This window comes from Leucopleurus acutus (assembly GCF_964270905.1).
Source record: "Leucopleurus acutus genome assembly, chromosome: 17".
NCBI lineage: Eukaryota > Metazoa > Chordata > Mammalia > Artiodactyla > Delphinidae > Leucopleurus > Leucopleurus acutus.
Window position 1 is genome coordinate 12,703,874 of NC_139159.1, and position 18,955 is coordinate 12,722,828.

Sequence of the window (18,955 nt, forward strand, 5' to 3'; positions counted from 1 at the left end):
TTTCATATGTGGTATTTATTATGTTGAGGTGGTTCCCTTCTAATTCTAGTTTGTTGAGTGTGTTTATCATGAAAGGTTGTTGTTAAATTCTGTTAAATGCTTTTTCTTAATCAATTGAGATGGTCGTGTGTTTTTTCTACCCGTCATTCTGTTAATATTGTCTATTATACTGATCAATTTTTATATGTTGAACCATCCTTATATCCCAGGAGTAAATCCCATTCGGCCATGGTATTTAATCCTTTTAATATGCTGATATATTTGGCTTGCTAGTATTTTGTTGAGGATTTTTACGTCTGTGGTCATAAGGGATACTGGTCTATAGTTTTCTTTTCTTGTAATGTTTTTGTCTTGTTTTAAAATCAGGGATATGCTGGCCTCCTAGAATGAGTTAGGATGTGTTTCCTCCTCTTCACGTTTTTGGAAAAATTGGAGAAGGACTAGTGTTCTTCTTTAAATGTTAGGTAGAATTCATCATTGAAGGCATTAGGTCCAGGGCTTTACTCTCTCAGGAGATTTTTGATTAGAGATTCAATCTCCTTATTAGTTATAGGTTTATTCAGATTTTCTATTTCTTTGTGATTTAGTCTTACATCTTAACTATATTAAATCTCCAATCCATGACATGGATGTCTTAATTTATTTGGGGTTTTTAAATTTCTTTCAACAGTATTTTGTGGGTTTTAGACTGTTTAACTCTTGTTTAATTTATTCTAAAGTATTTAATACTTTTTGATGGTGTTGTGAATGGTCTTTCCTTAATTTCATTTTTATATTATTCATTGGTTTATAGAAATACAATAGAAATTTGTATATTGATCTTGTATCCTGCAGTTTTGCTGAACTCTTTTTATTATTACTGTTTTTAGTGCATTTCTTTGCATTTTTCTGTATATATGATTTTTAAAAAATAAATCTATTTATTTATTTATTTTTGGCTGTGTTGGGTTTTCATTGCTGCGTGTGGGCTTTCTCTAGTTATGGTGAGCAGGGGCTACTCTTTGTTGCAGTGCATGGCTTTCTCATTTCGGTGGCTTCTCTTCTTGTGGAACATGGGCTCCAGGCTCACAAGCTTCAGTAGTTGTGGGTCGTGGGCTCTAGAGCACAGGCTCGGTAGTTGTGGTACCCGGGCTTAGTTGCTCCGCGGCATGTGGGATCTTCCCAGACCAGGGCTCGAACCTGTGTGCCCTGCACTGGCAGGCGGATTCTTAACCTCTGCGCCACCAGGGAAGTCCTCTGTATAAATGATTATGACATCAGTTAATAGAGGTTACTTCTTCCTTTTCAATCTAATTTTTTTAATTTCTTTTTCTTGCTTAATTGCCCTGCCTAGGGCTGCCAGTACAATGTTGAATAGATATTATGAGAGTGGGCATTTTTATCTTATTCTGATCTTAGGTGGAAGGCATTCAGTCTTTAACCATTAAGTATGATGTTAGTTGCAGGTTTTTCATAATTGCTTTTATTAGCTTGAAGTTCCTTTGTATTCTTTGTTGATTATTTTTATCAAGAAGGGGTATTTAGCGTATTCTTTCAACATTTTACTAACTTGGAAGTTGAATTTTGCGAAATGCTTTTTCTGCATCTATTGAGATGATCCTGTGGTTTTTGTTCTTTATTCTGTTAATGTGGTGTAGTATATTTATTGGTTTCAGATATATTAAATCAACCTTGCATTCCTGTGATAAATCTCACATGGTCATGGAGTATAATCCTTTACATATCTTGCTAGATTTTTCAGTTTACTAATTATTTGTTGAGGATTTTTATCTCTATATTCCTGAGTGTTACTGGTCTTTGGTTTTTGTTTTCTTTTGATGTCTGTTTGATTTTGGTATCAGGATGATACTAGCCAAATAGAATTAGTTGGATGCATTCTTCCATTTTCTATTACTTTGGAGAGTGTGTGAAGGATTGTTGCTAATTCTTTCAGTGTGGTAGAATTCACCAGGAAGCCAGTTGATACTCATCTTTTCTTTATGGGTAATTTTTTGATTACTAATTTAATCTCTTTCCTTGTCATTGGTTAATTCATATTTAAAATATTGTTCTTGCATCAGTTCTGGTAGTTTGTGTCTTTCTAGAATTTGCCCATTTCATCAAGATAATCTAATGTGTTGGCATACAGTTCTTCGTAGTATTCCCTTACAATCTTTTTCATTTTAATAAAGTCAGTAGTGGTGTTTCTTTTATTTTTTTATTTCAGTAATTTTAGTCTTCTTATTTTCATTCTGGCTAAACATTTATCAATCTTGTTGATCTTGTCAAAGGATCAGCTATTGGTTTAGTTGATTTTCTCTGTTGTGCTTCTGGTCTCCATTTATTTCTCCTCTAATCTTTTTTTTTTTTTTGCGGTATGTGGGCCTCTCACTGTTGTGGCCTCTCCCATTGCGGAGCACAGGCTCCGGACGCGCAGGCTCAGCGGCCATGACTCATGGGCCTAGCCGCTCTGTGGCATGTGGGATCTTCCCGGACTGGGGCACGAACCCGTGTCCCCTGCATTGGCAGGCGGACTCTCAACCACTGTGCCACCAGAGAAGCCCTCTCCTCTAATCTTTTTATTTCCTTCTTTCTCTTTACTTTGGGTTCAGTTTGCTCTTATATTTTCTAGTTTTTGAAGGTGGAAGTTTAGGTTATTTAAATATAGTGTCTTCTTTTTAAATATATACACACTACAACTATAAATTTTCTTTTTATTACTGTTTTAGCTTCATTCCTTAAATTTTATACATTGTGTTTTCATTTTTATTCGTCTCAAAGTATTTTTCAGTTTCTCATTTGATTTGTTCATTGATCCATTGGTTAGTTTGGAGTATGTTGTTTAATTTCCACACAATTGTGAATTTCCCAAATTTCCTTTTGTTACTCATTTTTAATATTACTCCATTGCGGTTAGAGAACATATTTTGTATTATTTCAATCCTTTTAAATTTATTGAGGCTTATTTCATGACCTAACCTGTGGTCTGTGCTAGAGAATATTTCATATGCGCTTGAGAAGAATGTGTGTTATACTGTTTGGGGGCAGGTAGTTTTATCAATGTGACTTAGATCTAGCTGGTTTATAGTGTTTTTTATTTTCTGTTTCCTTATTGAGCTTTTGTGCAGTTTTTCTATTATTAGAAGTAGTGTATTGAAGTCTTCAGTTATTATTTTTGATTTATTTATTTCTGTCTTCACTTCTGTCTGTTTTTGTTTCCTGTGTTTTGAGTCTGTAGTTATGTACATATGTGGTTATAATTGTTATATCTTACTGATCAGTTGATCCCTTTATTGGTATAAAAGATCCTTTCTTTGTCTCTAGTAACAATTTTTGACTTAAAATATATTTTGTCTGTTAACAGTACTGCTACTCTTGTTCTTTTTAGTTGCTGTTTGCATGATATATAATTTTCTGTGTTTTAACCTCAGTGTAGTCTTTGAATCTAAAGTGTGTAGACAGCATACATTTGCGTCCTACCTCCTACCCCCTTCAATTCTGCTAGCTTTTGCTTGTATTTACATTTAATGTAATCCCTGTTAAGGTAGGATCTCTGTCAGCCATTTTGCTATATATGTATCTTTTAAAAGTATATTTTATGTCTTTTTTGTTTCTCTGGTTCTCCATTAATTCCTTTTCTTTGATGTTAAATATAGCATTCCATTTTAATTCTCTTCTTCTAGTGTAATTTTTGTATTATTTTCTTTGTGGTTTCCTTGCAGATTGAAATTAATATTTTAATTTAAAAGAACTGAGTTCAGATTAACACCAATTTAATTTCAGTAGTATACAAAAATTTTTCTTTAATATAATGCCATTCCTTTCCTTTTTTTTTTTTTAAATTGGCTCATTCTACTCCATTCCAAGACTTATCTTTTTTTTTCACATCTTTATTGGAGTATAATTGCTTTACAATGGTGTGTTAGTTTCTGCTTTATAAGGAAGTGAATCAGCTATACATATACATATATCCCCATATCCCCTCCCTCTTGCATCTCCCTCCCACCCTCCCTACCTTTCCTTCTTCTTGATGCCATTGTTGTCAGACAAAGTGTATCTTTATACACTTAAGCTCCTCAATACAATTTTATAACCCTTCCTTCCTTTATGTAGTTGTCTTTTAAATCAGATAGAGAAGAATACAGTTACAAATAAAAACATATTTGTAATATCTTTTTAAAAAATCTATTTTAAAAAGTTTATTATTTATTTTTGGCTGCATTGGGTCTTTGTTGCTGTGTGTGGGCTTTCTGTAGTTGCGGCGAGCGAGGGCTACTCTTCATTGTGGCGCATGAGCGTCTCATTGCAGTGGCTTCTCTTGTTGCGGAACATGGGCTCTAAGCATGCAGGCTTCAGTAGTTGTGGCACACGGGCTCAGTAGTTGTGGCTCGTGGGCTCTAGAGCACGGGCTCAGTAGTTGTGGCACAAGGGCTTAGTTGCTCTGTGGCATGTGGGATCTTCCTGGACCAGGGCTCGAACCCATGTCCCCTGCATTGGCAGGCAGATTCTTAACCACTGCACCACCAGGGAAGTCCCATATTTGTATTATCTTTCATCTTTACCTATGTGGTTACTGTTACTGGTGTTCTTTATTTCTTTGTGTTTACTCCAGTTACTGTTGAGTGTTCTTTATTTCAACCTGAAGTGCTCCATTCAGTATTTTGTATAAGACAGGTCTGTTAGTGATGACTTCTCTGATTTTTATTTAATAATGTTCTAATTTCACTTTTATTTTTGAGGCATAGTTTTCCTGGATATAAAATTCTTGGTTGACTTTTTTTTTTTCTATTAGCACTTTGAATATGTCATCTCATTGCCTGCTGGCCTTCATGGTTTCTGATGAGCTGTTAATCTTATTGAAGATCCCTTGTATGTGATGAGTTATTTTCTTGCTGCTTTTGAGATTCTTTCTTTGTCTTTGGGTACGTTGACTATGATGTGTATAGATGTGGCTCTCTGAGTCTTTTTGCTTTCAGTTTGATGAGCTACATTTGCATAATTTCTAAGAAGTACGAGCCCTGGATCACCAGGGAAAAAGGAGAAAAGGAAGCTTGAGAGGAGCCTTCAGTTGTTAGGGAATCATTGCTCCTAGTTTGCCCAACACTTAGAACCGCTTACCTTTGACACAATTCCCATCCCATGCCTCCATAAACAGGGCAAGGTTTTAGGGATTTTATTAGTCGTATACCATCAATACCATCAATAAAATCTATGATTCAGTGAACAAAAGTATGTATAAGTTTATGTATTTTTTCCATTTCTTTATTTTTAGTTTTGAATGGTGGTTATCTTTGCTCTTTGTTTTATGTGCTTTCTTTGTGTACTCTTTCAGAAATATATTTCTTGAAATGTGGAAGCAATATCACTCTTTAAGCAAAAATGATTGGAAAATTGATGAGAGACAGAATTATAGGAGGATGATACAAATTTGTTTAACGGAGGAGGGCAAAAAGTACAGAGATTATTAATGAAGCTACCAGTGTCTGAGTAACAAAAAGGGAAATTCCCAAAGCAGTTGGTAAAATAGAAAGTGAAGATTAGGGACTTTCAATACTTTTCCATGGAAAATGTGATGTTCATATTCAGAAATGACAAAATATACAAGGATATAAACCATAAGTGGGAATAGGCTTGCAAAAAAAGAATGACAGAGACCTCAGATTAGGAATTGTTAGGCAAAATATAAAATGGTCATATTGATCATGTTTATATCAGGGCATAAGAAACTATGAAGAATGACCAACAGATTTGAAATAGAATTAACTAGATATTTTAGTAGAAATTTTAAATAATTGAGAGTAGTAGGTCAATGGATGGGCCTTAATAGCATATTTGACATACCCAAAATGAGAATTAATAAGTTGGAGCAATGGTTTTCAAATGTGGTTCTCAGAGTAGCAGCATTATGGGAACATGTTGGAAATGCAAACTCTCAGGCCCCATCCTACCTATGAATCAGAAACTCTATTCTGGGGCCCAACAACTTGTGTTCAGTAAGCTTTCCTGGTGATTCTGATGTACACTAAAGTTTGAGAACCTCTGAACTAGTAGATCTGAAGAAATTCAGCCAGAACAGGGAGAAAAAGACATGGAAAATATGAAAAAGGGAGTAAAAATTATGGCACTGTAAAGGTTTAAGTGTAACTAATTGGAATTCTAGAAAAAGAGAGAGAATGAGATAGAAGAAGTATTTGAAGAGATGATATCTTAAAATTATCTACAATTGATAAAAGGTCCTAATCTATAGATTCTAGAAGCCTAATACCTCTCAAACAGGAGAAATAAAAGAATTCCATACCAAGACAATCATAGTAAAACTTTAGAACATAAATGAAATACAGAGGAACTTAAAATCAGCCAGAAAGAAAAGACATTACTTTCAAATGAACTCTAGGAAGGAATTCAGAAGATAACTATAGATACCGTCAATTTGTTGAGATGATTTTGTACTCAGCAAAGTTATCTTTCATGAAGGAGATTGAAATAAAAATATTTTAAGAGAAACAGCTGAATTTGCCACTAGCAGACCCTTAGTAAGTACAATTCTAAATGCAGAAGGAAGGTCACATAGGGGAGGTCTGAGTTACATTTACATGAAAGAGTAGAAAGAAAAAAATGTGGTAAATATGTAGATGGAATTAAATAAATATTATGTATGGTAAAATTATAATGGGTTTAAAAGTAAGTAAAATTAAGAGTAATTAATAGGAATAGCATGTAATTTGGATGGGGTTAGATGGAGTTAATGTGTTTAAAAATCTTTATCATTTGTGAGCATTGTAAAGATTTCGATTAGCTTTAGTCTTTGATAAGTTATGTATGGGTGTTATATTTCTAGGATAACCACTAAAAATATATGGACAAAAGATGCAACTTACTAATGTGCTAGAGGAAAAAAAAATCCAAAAGGAGGCAAAAAAAGAGAGAACAAAAAGAAACATTGAAAGGTTTAAGGAGCCTATTTAATCTGATTGTAAGTCCAAATTAAATGGCAAAATTAAATTTGATGTTAGTAAATGGTAAAGTATATAAGTCAGAGAGAAAGCTTGTCATACTAGTTGCAGAAGCAAAATCCAGGTACATGTTACTTATAAGATATACTTGAGCAAGTGGTAGAAAAAAGTTGAAAGTAAAAGGGTACAGATATACTAGGAGAATATGAATTATACTAAAATTTGTTTAGCTATAGTAACATTAGATGAAATGGATTTTTCAGTCATAAAGGTTTGTTTGGGACAAAGAGGATCCAATTATAAAGAATAGAGGTTCATTTTAGCAGGATAATATAACAAAAATTTTTATGTACCTGAAAACATCATTTCAAAATTCATAAAGCAAAAATTTAAAGAACTGCAGGTAAAAGTTGACAAATATAGTATCCTAATGTGAGACTTTATTACTTCTTTATATAAGTGTTAGATAAAGCAGAAAATAATAAAGTTAGAGAATAATTTACTTAACATAATTAACAAGCTTATTTTAGTGGAAATGTATAGAAATTCACCTCAAACTTGAGAATATCTATTTTTACTAATCTCACAAGAATATTTATAAAACTTACCACATCCTAGTCCTTAAAGGAAGTCTCAGTAAATTTTGGTAGACTCATATCCTATGGACCATTTAAAGTAGAAATCAATTTTTAAAATAACAAACCCTCGATATATTGGAAATTGGAAAACAGGGAACAAATTAGGAAATATGTAAAAATGATGAAAATTAAAATAATTATCAGGCATCTAAAAAGTGAGAAAAAGAATAGCAAAGTAAACCCAAAGAAGCAAGGAAAGAAATAATAAAGAAGAGAAATAAATGAAATAGAAATATATAATACTGAGGATCAACAGAATCTAAAGTTCTTTGAAAAGACTATTAAAATAGATAATTCTCTACTGATGTTGGTCAAGGAAAAAAAGAAAAAACCAAAAGTGAAAGTATAAATAAGAAATATTAGGAATGAAAAAAATTGTCAGTTTAGTTGTAGTTAACCTTAAAAAGACAATAAAAATATATTATGAACAAGTTTATGACAGTGACTTTAGAAATTTAAGTGAAGAAAAATTCCTATTAAAATTTAACTTAATAAAATTGATAAGAAGTAATAAAAAAACATTGATAATATCAAAACTGTTGTAAAATTTGGGGATCACAAGTTTCAAATCATCCCACAAAATAAACTCTGCATCTAGATGGACTGGTTAATCACACCAGACATTCAAGGAAAAAAATTAATCTTACACAAACTAATACAGAGTATCAAATTCACACTGCTACTGAGACTATGATACTCTTGATACTCAAACCTGACAAGGCCAATATGAGAATAGGAAGTTATAGGCTAGTTTCACTCACAGAAGAATCCTAAAATTGAACCTCATAAAGTAGAAAAGGATATTTCATCCCAAATTGCAATTATTCTGGAAAGTAGAATGAATAAACTTAGTATTTCATATCAACTAAGAGTGTAGGCTCTGCAGGCAGAGTGCCTTGGTTTGAATCCAGGTTTTACTAATCAGCTTAAGGCAAGTTTCTTAAGTTTTATTTCTTGTTTGTTAATTGGGATAATAGTGGTATCAACTCATAGGGTTATTCTGAGGATTGAATGAATTAAAATATGTAAAGCATCTAGAACAATGTCTGATATATACTAAATGCTAATTGGTGTTAGATATTGACATTATGGTAAAATCAATTACTGTAATACATCATATTAAGAGAACAAAGAAAAAAGCTATATGGTTATCTCAATAGATACAAAGAAAGCATTAATAAAATTCAATATGTCAGTATATTAGAGGGAGAGCTGCTTACACTGAGAAAGTATAAACATGAAAAACCTACATCATGTATTTTACTTAATGGTGAAATGTTTAAAATACTCTTTGAGATTGATAATAATGACTAGTGTAATTATTGTCGTTACTTTTAGGGCTCAATAATTGTAGCAAGGTCAAAAATAAGAAAGAAAGGAAGGAAGATAGGTACAAGGATTAGAAAAGAAGAGAGAAAACTGATATTATTTGCAAAAGAATGTACAGATAAAATATAGAATTAATAGTGTTAGCAGAATTGATGAACACAAAATTAGTATATAAAAAGCAGTTGCAGGAAATGGTAATTTCTTAAAATGTTAAATGTCTACTTACCATACAACACTGCAGTTCCACTCCTAGGCATATACTAGAATGTCCTCTAACACCATATACAAAAATAAACTCACAGTAGATTAAAGACCTAAATATAAGACCAGAAACCATAAAACTCCTCAAAGAAAACATAAAACACTCTTTGACATAAATTGTAGCAACGTTTTTTTGATCCATTTCCTAAAGCAAAGGAAATAAAAGCAAAAAATAAATAAATGGAACTTAATTAAACTTAAAAGCTTTTGCACAGCAAAGTAAACCGTTGACAAAAGGAAAAGACAGGCTACTGAATGGGAGAAAATATTTGCAAATGATATGACCGATAAAGAGTTAATATCCAAAATATATAAACAGCTCATACAACTCAACATCAAAAAAACAAACAACCCGATTAAAAAATGGGCAGAAGACCTGAATAGACATCTCTCCAAAGAGGACGTGCACAGGGCCAACAGGCAAATGAAAAGAGGCTTAACATCGCTAAGCATCAGAGAAATGCAAATTAAAGCCACAATGAGATATCACCTCACTCCTGTCAGGATGGTCATCAAAAAGAACACAACTAGCAAATGTTGGTGAGGATGTGGAGAAAAGGGAACCCTGGTACATTGTTGGTAGGAATGTAAATTGGTGCAGCCACTGTGGAAAGCAATATGGAAGTTCTCAAAAAGCTAAAAATAGAACTACTGTATTACTCCCCACTCCTGGGTATATATCTGAGAAAAACAAAAACACTAATTCGAAAAGATACATGCACCCCATTGTTCATAGCAGCATTACTTATAGTTGCCAAGATATGGAAGCAACCTAAATGTCCATCAACAGTTGAGTGGATAAAGAAGGTGAGATTTATATACACAATGGAATACTACTCAGCCGTAAAAAAAAGAACAGAATTCTGCCATTTGCAGCAATATGGATGAACTTGGAGGGCATTATGCTAAGTGAAATAAGTCAGAGAAAGACAAATACTGTATGATATCATTTGTATGTGGAATCTAAAAAATACAACAAACTAGTGAATATAACAAAAAAGAAGACTCACAGATATAGAGAGCAAACCAGTGGTTACCAATGGGGAGGGACAAACTTTTGGGTGTAAGATAAGCTCAAGGATATATTGTACAACATGGGGAATATAGCCAATATTTTTTAATAACTGTAAATGGAAAGTAACCTTTAAAATTGTGTAAAAAATATATTTTAAAAAATTCCCAGAACAATAAAGCACACATTTTATTTCTGCCAGCAAAAAAAAAAAAAAAAGGTGATGATGTTGTTTTCAGAGATAGGAGCCTTTTGTGGTCTCTTTTTATTAGTATAGTTTTATTTTAAAAATAATATTTGAGTTTATCTTTTATAATAAAGATATTTAAATATATTGTTTTCTTCAAAGTGGCTATATTCCTGTATTTTAACATGTATTATAAACAAATAGTACTTTATTCCTTGAGGTTTATATTACTGTAATATGTTAAAAATTCTTTTTTGATTCCTTGTAAGTTTTTTAAAATTTTAAATTTATTTGGGATAGTCAGACTCTTTACTGTATTTATATTGTTTTATTCTTGAAATGGCTAGGCAGTTATTTTCAATACTTTATTTTGGAGCAAATTTATTGAGTAAGTCATTAGTTATGATATTACTAGAGGGACTTCCACTGCATTCAGAAAAGTGCGAAAGTAATACGTATATTGCTTGATGAATTATCACAAACTGTTTTTACTTGTATGTGAAAGTTTTACTTGCATGTAACTGCCACCTAGGTCAAGAAATAGATTCAGTAGATTTGAAAGTTCCATTAATTGTGAAAGCAGAGATGGGGTCATTTACTTAAGGATTTCTCTTTGAACTATAGAGAAATTCTTTCCCTATTTTAAATGTACTTAAATGCCCTGCTATTTCAAAGGCGTGTTGCATTTTCTTCTTGTTTTGTTATAAATGAATCTGGATTATTGTGTATTTGATGTAGGAGTACGGTTGGACAGAATGAACTGAAAATTACAAGTGATCGAGCAATAAATTCAGGATTGTTTTTTGAAGGTAAACCAAAGCCTTCAAAACAGTCACTTCAGTCTTACCAAGAAGCTTTGCAGCAGCAGGTATTCATTCATTTTTTTATTCATTCGTTTGTTTGTTCATCTAATGTTAAACATCTTATGTGTTAGTACAGTGGTCTGTTAAAACTCAGAGTGTGGCAGAGGAGAACAAATTCCATTCATTTGTAATTCAGTGTGATAAGGTTTGATGTAGGTAGACTGGAATGCATGGGGTAGGGAGAATAATTGCCTGGACTGTTAGGAGGGCTTCACATGGTTGATGATATTTGAGTTGTATGTTATACAGTGAATAAATGTGAAATTCCTGGTGTATTCAGTAAATGGAATTGATGTAGGAGAAGGGGCTGGAGTGTTAGATTGTGCTGGATTGTGAAGGATAGCTAATAAGGGGTTTTCAGTTTCATCTTGTTATCAATAGCCAAAGGGAGGACATTTTAAACCAAAGAGTGAAAGAAATAGTTGATATGAGTAGATGTGGCTTTCAGGAAGATATCTGGTTCTGATATGGATGGTTGGGAAAGAGATGTGGCAGAGAAACCTTTTAGTAAACTACTGAGGTAGTCCAGCCAGGAGGTAACAAGGCGCTGAACCAGGTGGGGAAGATGGAGAGGGCATCCAAGAGACAATTCTGGGGTTCCATTGATAGGGCTTAGATTTAGGGAGTGAGGAAAGAACAGAGGGCTTGAAGATGATTCTGAGTGTTGTAATCTGAGAGAATAATGAGGCTGTGAACTGATGGTAGGGAAAAAAGAGGTAGAATGCTTAGGGAGGAGGATAATGTTCTGTTGTGGTTTGTAATGTTTGGAGAGAGTTTACTTAAGAGTAACTGTATCAGGGACTTCCCTCGTGGCGCAGTGGTTAAGAATCCACCTGCCAATGCTGGGCACACGGGTTTGAGCCCTGGTCCAGGAAGATCCCACATGCCGTGGAGCATCTAAGCCTGTGCATCACAACTACTGAGCTTGCACTCTACAGCCCGCGAGCCACAACTACTGAGCCCGCGTGCCACAACTCCTGAAGCCTGTGCACCTAGAGCCCGTGCTCTGCAACAAGAGAAGCCACTGCAATGAGAAGCCTGTGCACCGCAACGAAGAATAGCACCTGCTCATCGCAACTAGAGAAAGCCCTTGTGCAGCAACAAAGACCCAACGCAGCCAAAAATAAATAAATAATAATAAATTAATAGCTTAAAAAAATAAAAGAGTAACTGTTTTAGATGTATGGGTTTTTTGAGGGGAATACTCATATCTCCTCCAGAGAGGACCCTGGAACTCTAGGTATATATTCACCTGAGGTACTTTTCTACAAAGTTTCACTTGGATTTCTTCTAAAGCTCAGCTTTTTTGTTCAGTTTTTTACGTTGGGCAACCTCCTTGGAAGGTGGATTTTTTTAAATTACAGAATTACCAACATTATTTTTTTGGTGTTATGATTCTACAAACAAAAGACTGCATTTATCTGTTTTCAAATGAGCATATTAAAAACACCACCGACAAAACCAGATTTCCTAACTCTAGAATTTTATTTTATGTATGTGATAACTTCCTTGGCCTTTCTGGAGTAGTTGCTTAAATTTTCCATGCATATGGTTATGATTTTAAAAGTAGCTTTCCAAAATGTAGATCTTTATTCATTGCCTATTTATGCTTTTAGAGACCAACCCTGTGCTTATACTTGATCATGATAAGACTGTCTTTGTTTTTTATGCTTTCATAAAGTATACTTAAATAGCCCAACACTCTCCAGAGAACTTTGAACCTTCAACAGCTTTGAATTTGGGGAATGGAGTTTGCCCGGCGTAGAGTAGGTCTGGTGAGGTATAGGAAGTAGTTGGCCCAGATCTCATGAGGTGTGAAGAGTAGTTTGTTGCTGGCCAGATCCCGTGAAAGGGTAGATGAAAAAAGGAAGTAGGGAGATTTTGTTGGTCCCCATGAAACTGGTGAGGTTAGGGAGGGAATGAAGCTGGGGAGTGGGAAGATGGAGTTGGTTTAGTCCAAAGTGGCACCAGTGGCTGGAAAGGACTCAAGTGACATGATGTGAGGGAGTAGCAGCTATATATTCCAGCTAGCAAATTGTTGTTAAATTGTTTTTATTTTATTTTATTTTTTTTATAAATTTATTTTATTTTTGGCTGCATTGGGTCTTTGTTGCTGCATGTGGGCTTTCTCTAGTTGCGGCGAGCAGGGGCTACGCTTCGTTGTGGTGCCCAGGCTTCTCATTGCGGTGGCTTCTCTTGCTGCGGAGCATGGGCTCTAGGCGTGCGGGCTTCAGTAGTTGTGGCATACGGGCTCAGTAGTTGTGGCTCGTGGGCTCTAGAGCGCGGGCTCAGTAGTTGTAGTGCACCGGCTTAGTTGTTCCATGGCATGTGGGATCTTCCTGGACCAGGGCTCGAACCCGTGTGCCCTGCATTGGCAGGCGGATTCTTAACCGCCGTGCCATCAGGGAAGCCCCTTAAATTGTTTTTAAATATATTTGTGATGTTAAATTTTATAGTGAAGTATATTGAAAAAAAAATCCAGTTTTTTCTCTAATAAGAAAAATAAAATCTGATATTAAAACTTTTTGTATCAGAATACTTGTCAGCACTTATTACGAATGTTTCTTAATGTTGTTAAGATTCGAGAAAGAGAAGAAAGAAGAAAGAAAGAACGAGAAGAAAAAGAAGAATATGAAGCTAAATTAGAAGCTGAAATGAGAAGTTATAACCCCTGGGGGAAAGGTGGAGGTGGTGCTCCTCTGAGAGATGCAAAAGGAAATCTGATAAGTATGTTATTTCCATTGATTTGTTGTTTTTAAGAGAAACTAAGTTTAACTTTTTAAAAGAATGGGGAGTAGAAAAAAGTGGGAATCATAGTCTGTAAGGCAAGGTCTCTTTTTGTACAGCTTAATGCAAAAGAGGTATTTTGATAGTAAGCATAATAATAGGTTAAAAAGCCTTTTTTCTTCAGATTACTATTCATTTATTTTTATTACAAATTTTTCACCTTCCAATGATAATAACTCAGTTGCAGAGAAAAGTTCATGTTAGTTGGCAAGTTTTTACCCGAACTAGTAGTTAGAATTTTTAAAAGTTTTCTAGTAAAAACAATAAAACCCTTATTGCAATTTGTTTTTAAACTAGTAAGACGTCTTTAAAATAAGTGATCCAGTGTAGTGGGGGCATGTTATATTTAATTCATATATGACATGTACTTGCACAATGCAGGACTCCTTTGACAAAGATCTGGCCTCAGAAAGTTTTGGCAGGTTGCAGAATTATATTGATTTATCTTTCAATTATGTACTCTTAAAGATGTTCCATCTAGAAATCACACAACAAGCACTTTGAAAAGACTCTTTATATAACTTGTTATATATATTGGAATGGTCTCTGATTAGCTTTTAGCTTAGAATAAAAGCAGAGAAAGATAATGGGTTTTTAAAAAATTGTTTAATTGTAAATGAGAAATGAATAATTAGAAACCCATTAAAATGGTAAAAATGTAAATTTCACATTCTTTGGGTTTATGCTTTGTTGTAGGGATAGCTGAGTGATGAAATCAGAAGATTTTGAGGGGTACTGAGTTATTAGAGTTCTTAAGTATTATGCCTTTGATTCTTTGTTAAAGATGACTTTTTTAAAAAGATATATTTGAGGCCCACTTAAATTAATGAGATAATTCTTTTATTTTCCAACGGATTTATTCCTTTCCTTTCTTCACCTCATAAATACTTTCCTCACAGTTTTGAAGACTAGAACTCTTACTCTCTCTTTATAGATGAGATGATTTTAGGTGATGCATAGATAAGCCTAGAAGTTAAATGTTTATTTGAATATATATTAGAAAAACACTGGTTTTCCATTAATGGATAGTATTATAACATTTCCTTTGAAAGTAAAGGCATTTAACGAAAAGTGCTCTAACGAAGAACTCCCATTTCTCAGAGGCTTAAGGCTTAAGGCAGTGTAAATTTACTTCTCACTTAAGTCACATTCTGATGCTGTTTGGGTGGTTCTCCTCCAAGAGGTGACTTGGGAATGTGAGCTTCTTCCATTGTGTCATTCCACCGTTTTGGAGTCCTTTATTTCTAGCTGCATAGATGTGGTCCAGAGGGTGGGAGAACAAGTTGAGAATTTTGTTGGGGCCTGGCCTGAAAGTGGAGGAATATCACTTTTGTCTTTGTTCCATTGTTCAGACCTAGTTATAAGGTTCTAAAGTAACTGCTTGGGAGGCTGGGAAGTTTTGGGTTCTTTATACCCAGGAGGAGGACATGAGATTGATAAGCATCTACCCAGTCTTTGCTATTAAATTTAAATTGTAAATTGATAGAAACATAACAGTTACCACGAAGGAAGTGCTATTTATGTAACAGAAACTTTGGGAAACACTGGAATAATTTCCTAGAAGTTTCCAGCTTGCTCTAAGATTATATCCAGTTCAGACAATACAATTACAGTGTTTTGTGTATGTTTAATTGGTGGAAATGAGTAGGATAAGTGTTTGTTATTGAATTATAAAATACTGTTTTATAATTGCTTGACCTGACAGGAATGGAGCAAACTTTTCTGAGATTTTTAGTTTTAGTGGTAATGTTTGGTTTGCTTATTTAATGCTACAGTCATGCCATGAAATAAAAAAGGTGTGCTGTTTTATCAAATGCAGTGGAACTTTTTTTTTAATGATATTTTGAAAGCAAGTAAACTCATCACTTAAAGAATATCAGTTTGTTTTGTATGTGGCTGTTATATTTTAGAGAGAGAGGGAACATAATTTTTCTTTTTAAAATATGTAGTAAAGGGCTTCCCTGGTGGCGCAGTGGTTGAGAGTCTGCCTGCCAACGCAGGGGACACAGGTTCGTACCCTGGTCTGGGAAGATCCCACATGCCGCGGAGCGGCTGGGCCTGTGGGCCACGGCCGCTGAGCCTGCATGCTCCGCAGCGGGAGAGGCCACAACAGTGAGAGGCCCGCGTACTGCAAAAAAAAAAAAAAATGTAGTAAAGTTCAGTGTTTTGCTTTATTTCATGAGATGGCCAAGACCATATAACAGGGGTTATGTTCGGTAACTTTAATTCAGCTGCTGGCTTTTCTAATTACTCCTGTTTCATCTTTGATCTTTTATTACAAACAAATTAAAGAAATTGAATGTTCACCATTATCTTCGCTCTCTAAGAAAGATCTCTTTCTAAGGTAAACTCATTATTAATAAAATATCAAAATCTGTTACTCATACAATTTTAACATAGCATCAACCCTTTTAGAGTAAATACCTCTCGTTTTGATTACTTGTACTACACTTAAAATCTGTTTCTCAAAATGACAAAACTGTAGCAATGGAGAACAAATCACTGGTTACCAAAGATGATAGCTGAGGAGAGGGAGTAACTATGATGGAGTTTTTGGGGGTGATGGAACTCTTCTGTATTCTGATTATGGTGATGTTACTTGACTCTCTTGTATATTAAAAATTTAAAAAACCTGTACACCAAGAGAAAAAAAGTGAAAAAAAAAATTTAAAAATACTTAACCAATTTGAAAGATAGCAGAAATATCTCATAGTTCTAATTGATTAATAGCAAGATTGCTTCACATATATTTGGTTAAATATTTGTATTTCTTTTATGTATTATATTTGCCCCAGTTAGATTTATGTTTGTTTTTATGCTGTTTATTGAGACAATTTGCATACAATAAAATTCGCCCTTTTTTTTTTTTTTTGTGGTACGCGGGCCTCTCACTGCTGTGGCCTCTCCGGCCGCAGAGCACAGGCTCCGGACGCGCAGGCCCAGCGGCCATGGCTCACGGGCCCAGCCGCTCCATGGCATGCGGGATCCTCCCAGACCGGGGCACGAACCCGTGTCCCCTGCATCGGCAGGCGGACTCTCAACCACTGCGCCACCAGGGAAGCCCAAAATTCGCCCTTTTAAAGTGTTTTGTTCATTGAGTTTTGATAACTGATTCTGGTAACCACTGCCATAATCAAGATATTGAACATTTCTAACTTATCCAGCCCGATACCCTTGTCAGTCTCTGATCTGCACTCTGGCACAATAGTATTGCCTTTTATGTCTTTTTTAATGTCTTTGTCATACAGAAACTTAGTATGATGTTTTTGAGATTTATCCATGTTGTTATATATGTCAGTAGTGTATTTCTTTTTATTACTGAATAGTATTCTGTTGTGGGGAAGCACCACAGTTGTTTATCCATTTACCAGTTGATGGACTTCTGGATTCTTTATAGTTTGAGGCTATTATGAATAAAGCTGTTATAAACATTCACTTACAGGTCTTTGTGTGGACATGTTTTCAGGTTTTTTGGGTAAATGCCTAGGAATGGAATTGCTGGGACATATAATAAGTGTATGTTTACCTGTGTAAGAAGCTCCCAGACCTTTTCCCAAAGTGGTTGTGCCATTTTGCATTCCCACCAGCAGAGCATGAGATTTCCGGTTGCTGTGAACCCTCATCAGCGCTTGAGATTGTCTTAGAAATTTGTCATTCTATTAAGTGTGTAGTGACATCTTATTGTAACTTTTTGTTTTGAAATAATTTGACTTATAGAAGAGTTGCAAAGATAGTATAGAGAGTACCTTTTACCTAGGTTCCCTTAATGTTAACACCTTACATAATCTTGGCACAGTGATCAAAACTGAAAATTAAAATCGTTATGATACTATTAATTAAATGATAGACTTTATTTGGATTTCACCAGTTTTTCCCCTAAATCCTTATTCTGTTCCAGGCTCTAGTCCAGGATCCCATGTTGCATTTAGTTGTCATGTGTCTTTAGTCTCCTCCAGTCTGACAGTTCCTCTTTCTGTGTCTTTTTTGTTTTTATATATATATAATAGCTTTATTGAGATCTAATTCCCATAACACACAATTTACCCATTTAAAATATACAATTCAGTAGTTTTTAGTATATTCATAGGGTTGTGCTAAAATCACACAGTCAACTTTAAAACAGTTTCCCCTTTGAATTGCTTTGGTACTTTTGTTGAAAATCAGTTGACCATAAAATTATTTCTAGACTCTCAGTTATGTCTCATTGATGTAGATGTCTGTCCATATGCCCTATTACTCTCTTCATTATTGTAGCTATGTAGTAAGCTTTGAAATGGAGAGGTGTGTCTTTGAACTTCGTTCTTCTTTTTCAAGATTGTTTTGGCAACTTGACTTCCTTGGCATTTTCATATAAATTTTACTCAGTTTGTCAACCTTAACAAAAAAAAGCAAGGTGGGATTTTTCATTGACTTTGTAAGTCAGTTTTGGGAAAGCCAGCATCTTAATTTAACAATATTAGTCTTTTGATCCATAAATGTGGAATATTTATCCACTAATTAGTCTTGGTTAACTTCTCTTAGCAATATTTTGTAGTTCTATTTTGTAAACCTATTTTGTTAATTGTATACTTAAGTATTTAATGTGTTTTGTTACTGTTTTAAAAGATACATTTAAAAATTTCAATATCCATTTGCTCATTGCTAGTTTGTTGAAATATAGTTGATTTTTGTGTATTGTCCTTGCTTAACTCATTTGTTTCAGTAGTTTTTTTTTTTTTTGGTAGATTCTTCAGGGTTTTTTTTTTTTTTTATGTAGACAGTCATGTTATCTGTAGACAGAGTTTTATTTCTTCCTTTCCAATCTGAATGCCTTTTACTTATTTTACTTGTCTTTTCCCTGGTTAGGAACTCTAGTACAATGTTTAGAAATCATGACACCAAATCGTGAAGTTTGCTGGTTTGAATCATTTGAGGAATTTATCCATTTCTTTTGAGTTTTTGAATTT

At 34.3% G+C, this 18,955-nt stretch overlaps 1 protein-coding gene across 1 annotated transcript in view; it reads left to right on the forward strand.

Annotated features, from left to right (window-relative positions):
- Positions 1-18,955, forward strand: part of CSPP1 (centrosome and spindle pole associated protein 1) — a 115,319-nt gene that overhangs the window by 51,816 nt on the left and 44,548 nt on the right. The window contains exons 14-15 of the mRNA XM_082858650.1: positions 11,098-11,227; positions 13,802-13,949. Coding sequence (XP_082714776.1) covers positions 11,098-11,227; positions 13,802-13,949 — 278 coding nt within the window. The remainder of the gene's footprint in view (positions 1-11,097; positions 11,228-13,801; positions 13,950-18,955) is intronic.